Here is a 20,200-nt window from a genome sequence, read left to right on the forward strand (position 1 = left end):
CAGGACGATTTGATCTGCTGACTCCCTCTTTACAGAAGATTGACTGACCTTTGGAGCTGATTGAGTCACAGTTTGCATCAGTGTAACATGTGGAGTTGTGAAGTTCAGTAACATGCCGGTGTCGAACACTGATGTCTGTGAAGATGGCCTTGTTCTCCAACCATGTCCGTCCAATCTGTGTGTAAACATTTCAACCACATTTGTATAAATCAATATGATGATGTCACGCAGTGGCTGGAATTAGGTCCACACATGGCTGGGTATATTTATGAAATTAAGACTTTTCAAAGCTGTTTAGCATTTTCTGTCCATACTGTACTTAGATGACATTTTGTACCACAGAAAACACCTTTTTTAATCTACGTCAGTCAGTGTAGGTGGGGAAAACTGCTTACTGCTTTTATGTGACACTTAATTGTCATATACTTTGTTTACATTAATCAACATAGTGGAGTGGTTGTTCCAAAGTGTTCCTTTTTTTACACTAAGTGTTACCTGGAATAAACTCAAGTGTCCTGTTGCTGATTAAGAGAAGTGGTTACAAAAGATTAATGAATCGAACAAAGTGAATCAGCTGCCTTTAGAAAAACAAGTTTAGCACGACATACTATACTTACAGATGCCTTGGCAGATAGTTCCGTAACAATGCATTGAACACCGTTTCTTGTGAATACAGCATCCTTTCATTTGGTTCAAACTAATTATTCTCCCTTTCCTGAAAGATTTGTCCAACTTTAACTAAGCATGCCAGGCTCCTGACAGCTTAAAGAGCTTTCCTTGTCCAAGGATAGAAATCCAGTCATTAAAATAAGGCTCTTTATAGGATGTGTGCACCAAGCCTCCTGGCTGTAGAAATCCATATCATGTGTGAATATGCTGCTGCTTTTACATCATGGAAGTTACTTTGCTGGCACCACGTTGGGAGGATTTGTATATTATACCAGTACTTCGCACAAGTCTCTACCCTTGGTTTATACTTGATAGTGTTTCTCTGGTTAAAGTCTTTATTTGTGTGATCAAGAGACCGCTTTTCAACTGCTCAGGTAGATTCTCCACAGTCAGAGGCCCTCACTGTAGCCTCAGCGTCGATCCCTCAGAGCACCACTCACACACCTGCTGATGGAGGCTGTGCTCGGTCCTGTGGTGAAGACAAGGAGCAGTTGTAAAACCTCATAGATCAACGTGAGCAAGAGCAGCAAATATCTGTTTCAAGTGTATTTAATGTTTGAAAGTCAAATAAAGTAGGCACACAAAGCCATTTCTTCTGTCGTGTTATTCTAGTGTTATGTAACAGAGCAGCAGTCACATGAGGACTTGTCAACGTATGCTGAGTCACTCAACCACTTGGGAGACTACATCAGATCTGTGAATTATTAATGTGCAACAACTCAGTTTAAAAATAAAAAAGAATGGTGTGGTATAAACTAAGGATTTATTTTTTTTATATAATTACACAAAAACAAGACACGCCTGGTTTTATATTCACACCTCAACAGGGTTTCATTTTACATATGAATAATACAATTATTTTTTTAATCATGGGAATTATGACTGTAGAATGTGAATAAATATAGTATCCACCTGCTTTGTATTAGCATTGAGAATTTAGTTTTTTAATTGATTATTTAGTCATGTTTAGGTGTTTTGCATAATTTGCATGTATTTTACTCTCTATTTAAAGGATAGGCCTGGTTTTACTGACTACAGCATTGTTGCTTTGCTTTTCATGACAATATGAGACCCTTTTAGATCCACACTAATATCTATTCAGCTTCCAGCTATTGATGATTTCAATACTGGAGTATTCTATTAATCAAGTGATCTGATGGAAATACATTTGTAATATAAATTGATTTTTTGTTTCAGTTCTTTCCAATCTTCAATGAGCTCAAATGTACCTTTCTGGTAAGTGAGTGCATCTATGCAATGGTATTTATCAGGAGGCTACTATTTACCTGTGTTATACAGCTTATAGAGCTATCTATAAAACATTAAAAATTTAAAATAAATAAAAGGTTGTTGTTACAAACTGCCAGCAGGTGTCAGTGTTGGCTGCTATTTTATTGTGTTGGACAATGCACTTTTTAATAAGTAGACTTTACAAATTATTTCAAATAAAATGTATGACGTCACTCTGACACCAACTTGTAATAATGTTTGTATGCATAAATGCTCGTGTATTTTACTGAGACTAACACACATCATCACTGTTGAGGTAGGACTGATGACATCATCACTGTTGAGGTAAGTCTAATGACATCATCACTGTAGCGCGCAAACAAACAAACAGCATAATAAAAATAAGATATAACCTATTTTGCGTAATGTGGCAGCTTTTATACAAACTTAGTTATTTTTGTTGCTATAATAATGCATATGTATAATAATGAGTATATTCAAATCAATTCAATTCAATTCCATTTCTAACAATTTGAAAATCATCAGAAGTTATTCTTTTGTTGATGTGAATCTATGATCATTATCTGACCAATGAGAAGAGCAGCAGGAGATGGCTCCGCCCCTCCCTGTCGCAACATTAGCAGCTCTGTCTGTAACTACTTCACCATCTCTTTATCTTTGGCTAACTGGCTTCCTTAAAACATAGGACATTCACCGTTTTATTTACATAAAAAACACGACTGACACGGACTGTGAACACTTTTGGAGGAATATATATTCGTGTAAATGTGTAATAAACTGTCGTGGACATCATGGACCTACCTGGCTGCTCCTCCACCGACTGACAGCTGTCACCTATCGGTGCTTAGCTGCGGAGCTAAGTGTTGATAAAGCCGAACAACTTTTTTGTTTTGTTTTTCTCTTTTATTTCATAGTGTAATTAGTAAATGTCTGTTTGCTCTTTGGTTGTTAATGTGAAGCTGTGCTTTTACCCCAGTGTTGGACTCCGCCTGCTGTTCAAGCCATGAGTTAGCAGAAGACTGAGAAGTATATGCTAGTTTAGCTTAGCTGGAAGCTAACTAGCTTCTTTCATTCATATACAGCTAGAGGTGCAGTAACAACAGCTGCTCGTTTTACTGGGACTAACCTACTTTAAACGGACTTGTTACTCGGAACAACTTGATCTTGGTGTTTTTTTTTGTTTTTTTTTTTGAAAACCCCTTTTTTGTGGGGGAAATGAAGAAGTTCTTTGATACTCGACGGGAGTATGCGGGCCCAGGGCCTGGTTCCGGAGCCGGCGGAGGGGGCGTTGGATCGGGCTGCGGTGGAAGCTTCATCGGCCGGGTGTTCAGCATCGGGAGATATCAAGTGACGGTGGAGGAAACAGTTGCTGAGGGTGAGCTAAAAGGCTTTCCTTTGTGTGGTTCACAAAACCTCTGTTAACTATAGGACTTGATCCACGTTGTAGGACTGAGTGGGCCTCTTATTGTTTTTATCTACAACATGGGTGTCAAACTCATGTTAGTTTAAAAACCACCATGAGCCCAGTTTGTTCTCCTTTGAGCTTGTTCAGAAAAGACTATAATCAGCTAGTCATTACAAAAGGACAATCAATTAAGTCTACAGATAAAGTTAGATAGATAGATAGTGTTAGAGTTTTGAGATACTGTTCAGTACCTGAGATTACATACAGAGAGAGAGAGAGAGAGAGAGAGAGACATAGTCAGCGGTTTTGCTTTGCTGAATCAATCAATCAATTTATTAAAATGAACAGTAAATTAATCGACAACAACAACAACATGTCAATAGGATATAACAGGCACTCATCTAATGCACAGCTGTGGGTCTGCTCACTCCTGGGCCTCGAACGTAGTTTTGTCAGCATTTTTATTCTATGTTGTTATCCAGTGTTCCCCTCCCTGGGCTGGAACATGGCTACACGTGTGTCTTCTTTTGTTATGATACGTAAAACATTTGTGATTGTCAGGGACAAATATGAGCTCATCCAGTGATAACGACATACACAAATTATATAAGTCAAAGCATAGATTTCAGAAGTTTATATCTAAAAGTATTATTTTAATTAGGTGTTTTACATTTACATTATAGTTAGTTAAAGATGACATTTACTGCTGATATAAAGCAATACAAATTATGTTCAAGATTATAGATTTATTCATTATTAATATTTATCATGTAGGGGTCTTTTGTGTCCATTTATTTGATGTACTAGTTATTTGTATATGAGTTGTTTAATGTGTATTAAGTTTAATATTTAAAATAGAATTATTCACATTTGTTAATGATTTTGTGCATTTTGTTCAAACTGTCATTTTTAGTGTTAATCTGAGTGTCCCAGTTATTTATATCTGATTTGTCTAATCGCTTACGTACTTGCTTGTGTTATTGTTGGATTTAGATTAAGCTGAAATCAGATGTTCTAAAACTGTTCCAAAAAAATAGGCTGTGAGAAAGTTGACCTGAATATATTTTATTATGGGTAAATAGGAGCTATTGGACATTTAATTATAGTATGTTAAAAGAAAAGAAACCATACATAATCATCCATATTTTCAATAGATAGCTTTATTTCAGACTCGGGGCCCATAAAAAAACATACAAACAAGCAAAAAAAACAAACACATAAAATGGTCCAATAGTCAAATTTAAAAAGGCACATACAGTATACCAGTTCTTCCAGAGCTGAGTTGTGCAGCGGGTTGTACTGTTTGCAATGTTCACCAATACAAGAACAATGTCATTGATTTTCTAACTTTGGAATCTTTGGGAGGACTAAAATATGCTTTAAAAATACAGTTAATGCATCTGGATTACTTAAAATACTACTAAAAAAAACAAAACCAATCTATTGAGTGGTTTATCATTGGTACTAATATGAACTCTAACTTACAATTGCATGTAATAAATTATCGGTATAGATGTTTTCTTTGGGAGTATGGTTTTCTCTCACTTGCACTCTGTTAAGGCCATTAGTATGTGTAATGCTTGACTCTCTAAAAGGCTGCTTTTAACACCATGTTCTACAGTTACCAGCATAATTATATGCTTTCCCATGTATTATATGACATAGAGTAGACTTTCCTAATATTGGTTACCCCAAGTATGCGTTTGCTGATTACTTACTCCTAGTCTTCTCTTTTGTCCTCTGAGCAATGGGGATAAGCATAACCAGGCTGAAAAACGACACCTAAATGAGAGTATGACTGCATTGTAGAGGCCCAGATTCCGACATTGTTACCAGTTGGTTGAGAAGATCTCAGTTCGGCTGGGGTTTTTTCTTTGCTGTAATGCAATAAGCCACGCTCAGTCATTAGTGTTGATAAAGGGAGTAGCTCTTTTCAAACAAGTTTGAATGGACATGTTGTCAGCAGGAGTAGAACTGACTCACTGTACTTACTGTCATTTCCACTTGTGAATGCATTCATCCAGGAATTTACTTCCACACTCTTCGAAAACCACTTGTTACATTTCAAGATCATTTGATAGTGATTTCTACATCTGTCTCTTGTTGAAACAATGAGCACTGCTCTTGATGTGTGGGCATGGGCAGCAATAAAGCCAAAGATTAATGCTAATGACAATTAATTCTAAAAACACTTAGGGGCAACAACTAAAAACTTTAATGAGCAGTAACTTAATGGTTACACCCACGATAGATAGAGTAGATGGCTATCGAATCATGATGCCAGTGTTTAATGAGCCGTTTCATCATTTTTAATAGATGTTTTTTCTTTAGCTTCCACTCCACATCTGTCAGGTTCTTCTCCGGTAGTACAAGCTCAGAAGTAGCATAGCCCTCTGTCCAATGGGTGTGCTGGTTATTATCTCTCATTGTGCACAAAACATTTTGAGGCACCTGTTAATAGAGGTCACCATTGGCAGAGAGGCAGCTGCCACAGTTTACCTGACCCTTAAAATATGGTAATTTAAATGGTTTGACGTAACAACTAACATGCTTCCTGTAGTTAGTGTCATGGTGAGAATCCGTCATCCTCTGTTAACCAAGAGCTCCTGTCCATAAATAATGAATCAAAAAAGATGACTAATTTATCAGTGCTATGGATGGGTATCGTATCATCTGTTTGGTCATGGCTCAGGCTTTTTAAAGGCTTCACTGTCTCAATTTTGCCTAAACCAATATGCTAATTTGACCTCTCAAGGGTAATTTTTGTGTGATAATAAATTATAGATTTTGTTTTGGACTTAAATCTAGGGAGTTCATTTCTTAACCTTTAGACTACAATTGTTGAATTCCATCAGTCATGTTTCTGCTCTTGCTCAGACAGTTTTTTAATCTCCTACACTGTTTGTCTTTCTAAAATACATGAATAAACTCTTATTGCAGTGTACTCAGTAGCTGTAAGAGTAATATTTATTTGTTTATATACTGTTATTTATATATTGTTTCTTAGTTTGTTCCTTAAGCTCTCTTTCTTTACTATTACTAGCAACTGTTGTTTATTTGTTTTGCTACATGAGTTCCCCTGTGGTTGAATGGGTGTAAATCATCATTTAGCGAACCCAAATTAACTAGGCTTTAAAAAAAAAAAAAAACCCTATAGATTATAAAGGGTCAAAGCATTGTCAGCTAAGTAATTCCAGCAAGTTCATTTTGTCTTCTTTTGTTGAAATAATAAGTTAATGTTTCAGTTATTCAGACAACTTAATTTAGTTTGAAATTTACTTTGATCCCCTCACATGTTTCGACTGCCAACTGTCAGTCTTTCTTAGAGGCATCTACTGATTGCTTTGATTTGTCCTTATCAGTTGTTTGTGGGTGTGGCCAAGCTGTCTTTGGGGTAGACTCGCAGCTGTCTGAGTTTGATGTGTGGTTTTACGACCGTGTTCATTACATGTTTTTTTCTTTGCTTGTTGTATTGGTTCTGTTATTCCCCGGATGTATGGTATTGTCATGATAAACATGCTATTACTCTCAGCTAAGGCTGCTGTTTTTCTGCTAATCTTGCTTTAGAACATGAATCTTGGTCACAGTATTCCTGTCATTGGCACTGCAGTATCATATGCATGTTTGTCAACAGTGTAGTAGTTTGAGGACGTGTGTTAGCCTAAAGCCAATGTGCTTATGTAAGTTCTATTACACTGAGGACAAACAAGAATAAAGGCTGCACCCATTCATCTTGTTTTCCGAAGCAGTGCCTATGGGGTCAAGTGTTTGTTTTTGTTTATTTAGTTGTTTGTACATATGTTTGTATGCTGAGTGGTCAAAAACCCAGACCCTTACTTGCATCAGGCTGCAGAAGTTATTTACAGCTCTACTTGCAGGTATTTGGTTGCACCTTGTGTTGACATAGTTGACATTGTTGCTAAATGTCACTTAAGAAGGTTGTTAATCCTATTAATTTCTTCTAAACATCTCATGGCGTGCTGTGAAGGAGAGTGACTGCCCGTAATAGGCACAAGTCTTTGTTTTGCTAATTGCTTAGACTTCATTCTTACAAAACCTTTTATTGTTGTGATCATGAAAATGCAAAGTTTTTTTAAAATGTTTGTTATGGCGATGGTAGTACCATTTACACCATTAGCAAATTTGATATTTACATGCAGTTATCCCAGGCTTAGTGGTTAGCAGTATGTCCCTGTCACAGCAAGAAGGTCCTGAGTTAAAACCCTGGGATGGACACTTGGGTCCTTTCTGTGTGGAGTTTGCATGTTCTCCCCGTGTTTGCGTGGGTTTTCTCCGGGTACTTTGGCTTGTTCCCACAATCCGAAGAAATGACTGTTAGGTTAATACGATATGTATTCACAATACTTGGGTCATGATACGATATTATCACGATATATTGCGATATTCTACCCAGTTAATATCAAAATTAAATGTAGAGCTGAAAAATCAAGTTGCTGTATATGTTCATCAGAAGATATTGTTCATTCAAAGAACACATTGAGTCTAAACTATTTGCTTCAAAACATCCTATTTATTACTATTATTATATTTACAGTGCCATCTACTGGAGTGGAGGTGCGGAAGTGGCATAATTTTCGAGGTTTTTATGTAGAGAAAGGAGCTGGTGGTCAACATGCCCAGTAGTTCAGCTGCTCTGCTGAGTAAAAAACACACATCCACAGAAATGTGAAAAATACAATAACAAAAATATTGATAATAGGAAAAAATATATATATATATATATATATATTTTTTTAAATTGATTAAAAAATAAATATAATCGATTTAAAATTGGCACCCAAAAAAATCACGATGCATCATGAAATGGGTTTTTTTTCACACCCCTAATGAGAACTAAAGATAGGCACCGGCAGACCCTCACGACCCTAAAAAAAGGAGCAAACGAGTCATAAAATGGATGGATAAATGGATGTGCCAGGCTAAATACATTGCCGGAAAAAGGTCGCAAATGCTAATATTTTGTTGGGCATTTTCTTTGGCAGCTTCTGCATCATCACAAGATTTATTTCTGTCCAGAGTTAATTTAATATTACTTTGACAATGTATTGTATTGATGATGGGAGACTCGTCTTGGAGCACTGTCCAAAGTCGTCTCCACCACATCCTCAAAATTCTCAATGCAGCCTGGACTTTCTGGTGGCCAATCCGTGTGTGAAAATGATGCCTCATGCTCCTTGAGCCACTCTTTCCCTATTTGAGCCTGATGAATCATAGCACTGGCATCTTCAATGCCCTGCCCCACTGACTACAGCATGATGGTGCATAAGGGTGTAAGAAAAAATCAATTTGGCAATATATTGTGATATCGCATCACGCAATTATCGGATTGATCCAAAAAATGTCCAAATCGATTTTTTTAGTGATGTTTTTTTAACATTTAATTGCGCTAACATATGCATAGGACTTAAAAGCCCGGGAACAAGGTGACAGTGACAGTGTCAAGTTAGTTGAATTTTATTTTCATAAAACATACTGGGCACTTTTATAGATGTATGTGGTTACTTTAACCTTTTTTATAGAATGTAAGAACTTGACAGAATTTGATAAACATACCACTTGTATTTGATATTTGTACTTGAATCACAGTTGGATACCATTTGCTTGTCCTCACGAGTTTAAAAAAATAAAAAAATAAATTGTATTTCATACCATTTTTTTACTTGTAAAGGTGAAATTTGTCATTATTGACATCGCACTATATCGTATTGTTTAGTATTGACATATAACCATCTGATATATCATATCGTGACATGCAAATCATATTTTATTGTCAGATTAATGGCAACGCACACCCCTAATGGTGCATCATTTCAGCCTCTCTTCTTATGCTGATGTGCCCATCACTCTGGAACAGGGTGAATCAGGACTCATCAGACAACTAGGGCTGCCAACTTTGGTCGTTTAGTCGACTAATTGGTCGGTGCCGTCGTGGTCGACCAAGATTTTTTTTTGGTTGACCGACCAGCAATGGTATCAGTTTCAATACCGTTTAAAAAAAAATGCAATGCACTTATATAGGTGATAAGGATTAAATATCAATATAATTTATTTAATGCCTAAACATGATTTTATGTCCAGAGAGTGAATAAATAAGACACGCTTAAAACAAGCATCCACTGTTAAATCAATCCTTTTTCTGCACAAGAACATGGATTATCTTTATAAATGATACCTTGATTATGTAAATAGATCCACTGCTTTTTCCTTTGCTCCAGAGTCCAATCTATTTGCTCCCTATCTCATTAAAACTGTATTTTTTTATATTAGCCTCATTGATTGAGTGGTTTTCTTATGGCTACACAGCATTTTAGTCCCACTTCTGTATTGTCTTTCAATGCGGTTGTAACACGTATCTCTGTAACATGTAGGGTTCTCATGTTGTTCCGTCATCTTGTGGTTTCTCTTTTGAATAAGCATCACTGACGCCAACAATGGATAAACAATTATTTCACTTCCTGTATCCTCTGTCAGTTTGACTGTTTTGCATCCTTGCACAAAGCACTGATGCTGACTCAGAGCTCTTAACTGACTACCAGGCAGTCTGCAAAGTATTCATTCATAGCAAACCACTTTAGTAGTCAGGGCCCTTTATTACTTTTTAAACATGTTTAAACTGCCATGTGTTCATGTGGCGGGGTTCGATTTTTGTTCAAAAAGAAGAACCACAACCATCCATATGGCAAGTCGACTTTCATTTATTTTTCCAAAAATGGTGTCGGTGCTCAATATTTACAGTGGAACACAAATATTTACATCAAGAGAAGAAAAAAAACACAACCTGGTCCCAGCTCTACTTCCAGCTGAGATGCTTTCAGAAATGTCCAGGTACATTGCTCCCACATGCACCTCCAGAGAAAGACTGCCCTCTATGCAGCTTCCTACACTGCTTTTAACAGGTTAGCCCCTCCCATGGGTGTGGTTTAAATTAAACCAAAAACAATTATTAAGGAATACAAACAAAAACAATATTCACATCCTTTTTAAATGATAACCGATTTTCTAATAAACAAATGCATTTTTCAAATCACATCCTAAATTAATCCCCATATAAATGTAAAAACAATTAAGACAAAATAACCCCTGATCACATGATCTCCCACCCTGCGCTACTGCCTTACATAATCCCTTAGTTAACTCCGCCCCGTTTTGTCCGTCAGCTGCTCAGAGACGTCATGTCACCGGCAAGAGTTTCCGTGTGTGTGTGAGAATGTGTGAATGTTTGTGCAGCAGGTGAAGCCTAGAACAGTCAAGTGTGCACCCCTGGCTGACTCTAGCAACAGTTGGGGAAGAAGGAGATTAGTTAAATGCATGATGTGAGGAGAAATACGGAGGGGAGGAAGAGAATGTGTGTGACGTGTTTGTGTGTGTGTGTGTGTGCGTGCGCTGCTGCTCGGTTAGTGACGGCGCTGCTCCGTCACAGTTCAAAGGATAGTTAAATGATAGATGGCTTAGTGAATTCTGGTTTGACAATTTCAGATAACATAAACATCATTTGGTTGTGAAATAGTTTTATGTTTGATGGTTGCAGCATTAACTTAATGTAAAAGTGTAAATCTAAATTTCACCATTTGTATTTGGAATGGTAAACTTGCCATTTTTTTTTATCGGACACTATTCTTGCTGGCTGTTGTTGAGGTATCTTAATTTTTAAAAAGTTCAAAAGTAAATAAAGTTATGTTTTAGCCCATTTCCCTTTTTGAATAATTGTTTTTTTTTTATATCTGACATTTTGCTCCCTTTCCTGATTACAGGAGGTTTTGCCATTGTGTTTTTGGTGCGAACTCATCAAGGCATACGCTGCGCTTTGAAAAGGATGTACGTCAACAATGAAGATGACTTGCAGGTCTGCAAACTTGAAATACAAATTATGGTGAGTACAATCATTCATTAACTTACTGCTTAGCAGTGCTGACCACATATCTTTACATGCACAAGTGAAAAGCTGTGTTGCACTGTAGAATGTAAAAGACTGACATTCACATTATAGGTACAATTCATGAACTTTCTCATTGATTGTAAATAAATTTACCATGTTCTCGTGTCTAAAAAGACTCTGTGTTCCAGCTATGTAGGTTTTTTTTTTAACTCTAAAGCACACGTATCAAACTCAAGGCCTGGGGTCCAAATCCGGCCCTTTAAAGCTCCCAATTTGGCCCGCAGGAGAAAGTAAAAATGACAGGAAAAACATGACTCATTGTGTAAATCACCAACTGATTAAATTGTAGATATCCCAGTACCTCCAAATACACAAATTCAATGAACAATTTACCTCAGGAATAAAAAGCTTAAATTTTCATGGGTGTGTATTTTTCAGTGAAATCTAACTAACCGGTTCCTACAGCCTCACCCTGTGAGGATGGTAATCATCATTACTTGATGAAACTAAGAATACACTGAGTCTCTGCCATCATGAGTGTAATTATGTATAACCCTTAAAGGTAGTGTGGAGGATGTTATTTTGGTTTTAAATTCCGGGTGGATCATCTCGACTATTGGTCCTCCTAATTGTCAATCATTCTGACGTAAGGCTGTCGCTCGTTTTTGCTTGCTGTGCATGTGCACTTTCAAGTGTTTATGTGTCTCGTGAGCTACGGTTTCAGCCATTCAGTGAAGCTCGCTGTTCTCACCGGGTGCAAATCTCCTTTTGGAAAGTAAGCTTGTATGAGCGATGCCGACACCAACTTGTAAACAGAGCTGTGCATGAGGAAAACTGTGCTCGTGCACGCTCTCTCGCACGTTTAATAGGCGTTCCCTCTTGGGAGCAGGTAGAGTGTTGCACATGTGCATTTTTTTTAAAAGTAAAGAAGGCGTTTTTCTTTCTAAACTTTGGGAAAATCCTCCTCTATACCTTTAACTAAGTATAAGACCCTGAGATGATGTATTCTCAATGTGTGCCCCAAAACAGTTTACTAACCATTCTGAGTTTGTTTCTATTTGTTTTTTTGTCACTGTCGCATTCCATGTTTGTTTACACAGAGGGACCTCATGGGCAACAAAAACATAGTTGGTTTCCTGGATTCCAGCATAACTGCAGTTGGATCTGGGGACGTGTGGGAAGTCCTCATCTTAATGGACTTCTGTCGAGGTAAATTACGCGACCCCCCCTCCCCCAATCCTTTTCGTTGCTGTTGAATTCAAAGCTCCATTATCTGTGGATCTTAAGGCATCCTGTTCTGTTGCACAAGTAGGGCTTCTGTTTCAGTCTATAGACAACTGAGTCATGGTATTTATAGCACGTTTAAAAATGAGCAATACTGTGTTGCTGTTGCAGCGTTTGGGGTTACAAAAAGAAAAGAAATGAGTTTAGTGCAATTCAGTTGAAGTTTTTAACTGTCATGTTTTTATACATTTTGCTGACACAAAGTGAATATGCACTTTAAATATATTTTAATTTAGTTGTTTTCATATACATTCATTGTCTTCCCTTAGGATTGCTTTTGCATGAAACTACTGCACCCAGAGCTTAAGAAATTGGAAAGATTATTAATTTAGGGGGGAAAAAACCAAACAACTGTATTGATATTCAGGATAACAGTGTTTGGGACTCATATGCTTTTTATAGCTGACTTTTACCTGTTTTTTACCTGTTTTCTGCAGGTGGACCGGTTGTAAACCTAATGAACCAGCGGTTACAGACGGGCTTCAGTGAAGCTGAGGTGTTGCAGATCTTTTGTGACACGTGTGAAGCCGTTGCACGTCTTCATCAATGCAAAACTCCAATTATTCATAGAGACCTCAAAGTAAGCTTGAATCTGCTCACCACTGGAGATGATCATGTTAATATTCATGTTTATGTTTTCATGTAATTGATGGAATTGATTTCTTGGAGCAATGTAATGTTATTGTGATATAGCTCACACTTTCTTTCTTGTGTAGGTGGAAAATATTCTTCTGCACGACAGAGGACATTATGTACTGTGTGACTTTGGAAGTGCCACCAACTGCTTCCAAAACCCTCAGATCGAAGGGGTGCCACTTGTAGAAGAGGAAATAAAAAAGTAAAAAAAATTCTTCACATTTTGTCCCTCTTTAAATTTGTCTCATCATATTTCAGAAGCTCAGTAGTCTGCTCTTTAACTCCAGGTACACAACTCTTTCATACCGAGCTCCTGAGATGGTGAACCTTTATGTTGGAAAACCCATTACGACAAAGGCTGACATTTGGGTGAGGTGGATTTTTTTTAAGAAACTTTTATATTCAACAAGATGCATAAGTTTAAAAATGTTCTTTCATAGTGTATTTTGACATACTTAAATGTTGTTAATATTTCCTATTGTTTTTTTTAAGGCAATGGGCTGTTTGCTCTATAAGCTGTGCTTCTTTACTCTTCCTTTTGGCGAGAGCCAAGTTGCCATCTGTGACGGCAGTTTTACTATTCCAGACAATTCCCGCTACTCCCAAGAAATGCACTGTCTTATAAGTGAGTTGTAATTCACTTTTACATATACTCATCCACCCTGAGTAGAAAAGTGAGTCTCATTTTTTTTGCAAATGTGTAGGATTTAAAGTGATTGCTGTATTGTTGTTAATGTAGGATACATGTTGGAACCTGACCCAGAAAGCAGACCAGATATATACCAAGTGTCCTACTTTGCCTTTAAGATGGCTCGACGAGAGTGTCCAGTCCTAAATGTAAATGTAAGTTCCAGATGTTCTCTCGCTTCACATTAAAACAATAATGATTGAAAAACTAAAACTGATCTTAATTTCAAAGTGTTCTGTAGTTTTTTCTCTGAGTGAAAGCAGCATACAGTATTTGATTTTAATGTATTTCAATTAAAAGTTTTTTAAAATAAATATTTCAGAATTTGCCCATTCCAACAAAACTCCCTGAGCCTATCAGAGCCAGTGAAGCACTCGCCAAAAAGAATCAAACCAAAGCCAGGTGAGTAGGTGGAAAAACACATTGTGTCTTCATTATTGGTATAGATCTAACTATCGATTTAACATTTGGACTTTTTTTTAATGTTTTGAGGCTAACTGACCCAGTTCCTACCTTGGAAACCTCAATCGCACCTCGGCAGCGACCTAAAGCTGGCCAGGCTCAGCCACAGCCAATATCAGGCATCCTCCCTATTCAGCCAGCTGTCACCCCTCGCAAGAGACCCAGTGTGGCTACTGGGCCGCCCCAACTTATAGGTAACTGTGTTTTAAATTGAATATGCATGTAAGGCTCCCAGTGATTGGCAAATTTCTATTGAGTGCTAATGACTTTGTTTAAGCCTGAAACAGACATCTGAGAAAGTGAAATAATTCCAAAAGAACTTTGTTTTATACCTTTTACAATGATTTATGTCATTTATTTTCTTTTTTAACTCACTTTTTAAGCATCATTTACACAAGCTAGTTCATGTTTGATACCAACAGAAAAGAAAAATACTTGTGTAATACTACACAACTGCTAGGGATGTGCTTATATCTAGTATACTGTATGTTGTTTTCTTTTTTTTTGTTAATTATTTCATTCTTTGTCTATGTATTAAGATCTAACCACCAAATACTTACAGTACTTCTTGCTTTGCCTTTTAAGAGAAATCTCCATTCATTGTCAAATTACATGATAATGTATTTTCATTATCAATTTATCTAATTGCTGGAATCCCATATCAAAGTTATTGACAGACACTATTTGACCAAACACTCTGCTTAGACATGTGTACATAAGGACAAAGTGCAACAGAGTAAATGCATTTTCAACCTTTGGCTCCACAGCAGGTGTTGGCATTGGTGTCCCACCTGCAGCTACAGTCCAACCAGCTCATCCTCCCACTGCTGCACAGATTGCTCTGCAACCAGCACAGACGGCCAGCTTACAGACGCACATGAAGAATCAGCAAGTGACAGCATTCTTAAACCCACAGGGCAACCAGCAGGTGAGCCCAGCAAACACATCTGACAGATTTATCTTGACAACAGTCATGTAATGATGTACGAATGTAATAATGTAGGAGTAATTGTGTGGCCAATCTGTTTAACATTTGTTTTCTCTTCTTGATTTATGACTGTTATGAATTTTTATATCATGTTATGAGTTTGCTCATGTCATGCATTATTTAATCTACAAATAATCAACATAGTTATTGGCTTAAAATCACTGTGAATTGTAGTGGTACTATTGTCACTGCTTTATTAAAGGTTATTCACTGCATCCAAAAGGTTTTTGTACTTGTCCTCAGCTTCCTTGATTGTTGTTGTCTCACATAGTAAGCTGTTGAAGAATGATCCTGGATGTTTGAGAAGTAAAGATGATGAAAGAAATCCTTTGAGTCACAAGGCGTAGCTCATGATTGGCTGTTTGGTATTTCTATGTAGCATCAGCTGTCACAGAACCTCCACCCCCAACAGCAGCCTCAACAAATGATACCGTCTCAAGTATCTGCCCTCCTGCAGGCCAGAGCTAAAGCTTTTCCTCCAGTTGTTGCCCTGCAACATCAGCAGCTTGTAGTCCATGAAAGCGCAGCTCCCCATCTTACACCCATCCCTGAGTCTGCGGTCATTGGTCCTGCACCTGACACAGAGGTTGTGGTAACATCCTCCTCCTGCTGCTGTCTGCTACTGTCTGGGTCTGGGCTATCCACTACATCATTTTTACCAATCACACCTTATTTTTTCCTTGAATATTCTCCTCTTTTGCTTTTAAATGACAAAGATTTTCACTATTTGGAACTGCAAAATGTCTTAATGTTGTTCATATTAGGCCGTTGATTCAAAAGGTTTCCTTTGCTCTGACTAAATGTCTCTGTCCTCACTAAATCCCAAAGGTGTAAGCTTCCTTACATATTCCTCCTTATTTTCTGTCATGGCTTTTTGTGTTTCTCTTTTTCTTCCACTTGTTTTTACTTCATTTCCCACTTGTTAATCTGTTTAATTTATGTCTAATCTTCTTTTCTAAAACATTTTCTGCTACAGGGTGGCAGAGGGGTCCATAAGGCCGGCTCTTTGACACCTCCTTCATCACCAAAGATGGCTTCCAAAAGCGGCCATAGGCGGATCTTGAGTGATGTCACCCACAGTGCCATTTTTGGAGTCCCTGCTAGCAAGTCTACTCAGCTTCTTCATGCTGCTGCTGCAGAGGCCAGTCTCCACAAGTCAAAGTGAGCCGATCCCAGAATGAACTTTCCTTTCTGGTACTTAATGAGGTTGGAGGACCAGTAGGAATCCCTTTCATATGACGGGACTGAGAGGATTGTTGGATTTTTTTTTTTCAATTCTAAACGATTCTGTTCTAGAGAAGACACTATATTCATAACAGACAACTGTCATTAAAAGTACACTGCATTTTTAATAAAATATATATTAATTAAATAAGTCAAGAAACAAAAAACTAAACTAGAACAAAAAAGGGGGGGAAGCAAAAGTTTAAAAGAGATGCATAAAAAGAAATGGGGATAAATAAAAAGTGTAAGTGCCTTTTTGTCATACATCTTTTGATGCGGATATGTAAATGTGTAGTCTACTTAGTCTATTTTTAGTGTAAATTTCATTAATTTTTTGCAAGTTATCTCTAGTTTTTAATGTTATTTTTTCATCCATTGAAGTTTGCTTTACCATTCCCTCAACTAAAGAGTTATTTTGAGTGAGATTCATGTCCTTGTCACCTGCTTCATGGCTTTAACACACAAAACATTAAAGAGCCAGATATCCGCCTTGTTTATTGTCAATAAATTGATTTTCGAAAGGTTTTAATTTAGTTCAATAATATTCGTCATTCCATTTTCAACCTCTTTCCAAAATGAGTGCCTTGAGAAGAGTATTTCTCACATTGGTGGGGTGTGATAAAGTACCTCATGCTCACCTTCTATGCAAATTCTCTCCAATATTTGGAAAAAGTCATCTTTAGGTTTCCATGCAGGAGCTTTTCCCATTCATTTACCTCAATCCTCATTTTTCTCTTACCTTATTTTCTATTAAACATTGCTTTTATACTCTTTCATTAATATTGGAGAGATTTCCTTTAGCTTTCTTTCTATTTTGGACCAAATACTCTAATATTTCATTTGACTTTTTATTCACCTCTGTTTCAAAAGGTAACTTGGCTGTAAAAACTTAAAGAAAAGTTTTTGGTTGAGTTCATAAGTTTCAAATGAATCTATTTTATTATGTGTAATTAATTGGGTATGTTTTTAGTCCTTTGCTAGCCCACAAACCTAATGTTTTGTCAGACTTATCTGGTATAAAGTCAGGATCATGTGCCATTTCCCTAATGAGTACACACTCACTATTAAATTTCAGTCTTTTAATAACACTTTCCTGCTTTTCTCTGCTCTGTAGATCAGCCAGCACAACTCCCTCTGGCTCCCCGTGCTCGTCCCAGCAGTGTGTGTATCATCCAACTGAAGCTGAGGCATCGTCAACACTCACTGCACCTAAAGCCTATTCCAGCTGGAACCCTTTCGGAGATGATAACTTCTCCAAACTGACAGCAGAGGAATTGTTCAACAAAGATTTTGCTAATTTTGCTGAGAGTGAGTTCAGTTTTTATTGTTGTCTCAGACACGCAGCTTTGGTAAATTGTTATTTCATTTGAAACTACTTTTGTTTAATCCCAGCTGCGTCAGTGGGGGAGAGTGTAACAGTTGCTGGTGAAAATCTCATTCCTGGGCTCAATGCATATCCAGGTAAGGCTTGGTTTGATTTAACGTGGACAACAACTGATTTACTCTATTGGTTGTCTTTATGCTCCCTGTTCACTTTAGACTGGAAATATACATTGTGTGTTTGTATGTGCTGTCACAGTTTTCTTACTGACAAAGTTTCTGAAGTATTTGACATTGAGACGTGCATTTATAATTTGCACTTTTTAAGTTCTGGGAACTCGAACTACCCAGAGGGCCATTCTGTAGTTTGGCTTTACACACAATCCTATCTTGTTGGCACAACAGGCAGCCTCACAGTAGCTTCTTGTCACCGACCACAAATAGACACTGTAGCTACAGCTAGATCTTATCTCATTTGCCAGTCGGAGCTTTTGCTGTTGCCTGGCAACGTAAAGGACAGATTCACCTTTCTTTATTGGATTATCGTGCCGTTGGAGGTTCCTGCTAACGGCTCCTACTAACAACAAGAGAAAGCTATGCGCGCTAACTCGATGAAGCAATGGCCTGGCCTGCTCTGCTCCCCTCTGTTGAGCCATAAGCCTTTTTCAAAGTGTGCACTTCTTAGCCATTAAACTGTCTTTGTGTGGCTGATGTTCAAGAACTAGGAGGCTTAAAAAGGCTGAGGCTATTACATAATGAGGGTGTGGCTGATCTTCCTCTGAGTCTAAGCTGTCTCTTTGACTCTTTGTTACTTGCCTAAATAAAATGTGCACAAGAAATAACAATTTGTAGTGTCTGAATCAAAATGCAATAAGAAAAAAGCCTGTTTTAAGCACAAATGCATTGTATGTGATGGTTTTTATCCATGTTGGCATCTCTCTGTCAGTGAAGCAGGCTAAAGGTCATGTCTGCTGTGTCCTTTTCTGAGACAACACATTTGTTGTCTCAGACCTACACCTCATGTTGATCCCTGTAAGTATCCGCTGCACTGACCACCAGTATATACCTGTTTTGTGCACGGAGTGTTTAATGGGCAAATTAAAAGTCAATAATATCAATTAACTGTTAAATGTTTTTTTGTTTTTAAAAATCTAACTTTGTGATGAACAAACTAACTTGAGGAACATCAAAATTAGATAATTCATGGCTCAGACTGGATTATTTGTAAATTAAGGCACAATTTTCCTTCCTAGCTCACAGTGCACGTTGTCCCCTCCCCACACCAAAACCAGCCATTTCAAGCCTCATTTAGTGGTGGTTTATAGCATCGGATGCTAACAAGCTCTAAATCATTTGGCTGTTTTCTGCTGCTGTGTTTCCAGTTTTCATCCTATTAGTCTGTTACTGGTCTTGTTTTGTTATTTAACTCTCTCCCAGATTTTTGTTTTGATTTTTTCTTTGATAATTTTTTAAATAAATAAAAATTAGCTATTTTATAGGGTTGTTTTTTTTTTTATTTGTAAATGTACTTTATAATGCAATATCATCTGAAAAGTATTGGTGAATCTTGTCTATTATTTTTTAAATCTTATGTTCAAATGTCATATGACAGCCCTGAGTGTGTCAATGAAAACAGGGATGTGTGCTTAGGATAAAACTTATCTTCTCAGTGGATCAAGTCATATACTTATAATGACACTGACAGTCTTTAGTTAACCAGAGATTCCTGTTTTGGTCTTGTTTTCCAACATTTCTTCGTGGCTTGCTCACTCTCAGCTCAGCTTTACAGTCTCTCTCTCTGTTTGCTAAAGCTCCTCACTATCTAATCTGAGAAGCCCTCTCCTCCCTTCCCCCGTCATCCTGAGCTGCAGCTGCACTTCTGCATTCTGACTGGTTCTGACTGGCATCTGTGGCTTCAGCTCTCTTCTTGCTCAGCTGCTTCTGTAGAAACTTGTAGGATTTCTGTAGTTTGACCCTCTTCCAGGGTTTCCGTCTTTAGCGTTTGCAGACAGTGGTGGCAACCAGGGTTGGGGTAAATTACTTCTTTCAGTTACAATTACGTTTTCAAAATTATTTTTTTTATCCTCAGAAAGTCAGTTCTCAATTACTAAAGTTAATTTGCAATTAATCACAATTACTGAGTCTAAAATAAATAACCTAATAAAAGTTAACCTTATTACTCTTGTTAGCTCTCTGTTAGCATCTCTTATGATAACGGGTTCTAAATAAAAAAAGTACACCCCTCGATTTATATATATTTTTTAAATAGTAAAATGTGAGAAACCTTGATATGAAGCATATTTTAATAATTGTTAACTACATATGTGTAGAACTGTACATAGAGCTGTAACATGGCTCCCCAGTTTTGCGTTAAAT

The 20,200-nt window shown here is 37.4% G+C and overlaps 1 protein-coding gene across 8 annotated transcripts in view; it reads left to right on the forward strand.

Annotated features, from left to right (window-relative positions):
- The first annotated feature begins 2,524 nt into the window (after positions 1 to 2,524).
- The window catches only part of aak1a (AP2 associated kinase 1a), a 29,613-nt gene continuing 11,937 nt past the window's right edge, over positions 2,525 to 20,200 (forward strand). For 5 of the 8 annotated variants that reach the window (XM_028456807.1, XM_028456809.1, XM_028456811.1 and 2 more), the window contains exons 1-15: positions 2,525 to 3,295; positions 11,098 to 11,216; positions 12,323 to 12,431; positions 12,944 to 13,086; positions 13,223 to 13,344; positions 13,430 to 13,511; positions 13,635 to 13,767; positions 13,882 to 13,985; positions 14,153 to 14,232; positions 14,323 to 14,486; positions 15,060 to 15,220; positions 15,660 to 15,866; positions 16,257 to 16,441; positions 17,619 to 17,812; positions 17,897 to 17,965. In XM_028456807.1, coding sequence (XP_028312608.1) covers positions 3,136 to 3,295; positions 11,098 to 11,216; positions 12,323 to 12,431; positions 12,944 to 13,086; positions 13,223 to 13,344; positions 13,430 to 13,511; positions 13,635 to 13,767; positions 13,882 to 13,985; positions 14,153 to 14,232; positions 14,323 to 14,486; positions 15,060 to 15,220; positions 15,660 to 15,866; positions 16,257 to 16,441; positions 17,619 to 17,812; positions 17,897 to 17,965 — 2,032 coding nt within the window. In that variant the 5' untranslated portion in view covers positions 2,525 to 3,135. The remainder of the gene's footprint in view (positions 3,296 to 11,097; positions 11,217 to 12,322; positions 12,432 to 12,943; positions 13,087 to 13,222; positions 13,345 to 13,429; positions 13,512 to 13,634; positions 13,768 to 13,881; positions 13,986 to 14,152; positions 14,233 to 14,322; positions 14,487 to 15,059; positions 15,221 to 15,659; positions 15,867 to 16,256; positions 16,442 to 17,618; positions 17,813 to 17,896; positions 17,966 to 20,200) is intronic. The other 3 variants (XM_028456808.1, XM_028456813.1, XM_028456810.1) reach the window with 3 other exon arrangements.

Source organism: Gouania willdenowi, chromosome 9 (genome assembly GCF_900634775.1).
Source record: "Gouania willdenowi chromosome 9, fGouWil2.1, whole genome shotgun sequence".
Taxonomy (NCBI): Eukaryota; Metazoa; Chordata; class Actinopteri; order Blenniiformes; family Gobiesocidae; genus Gouania; species Gouania willdenowi.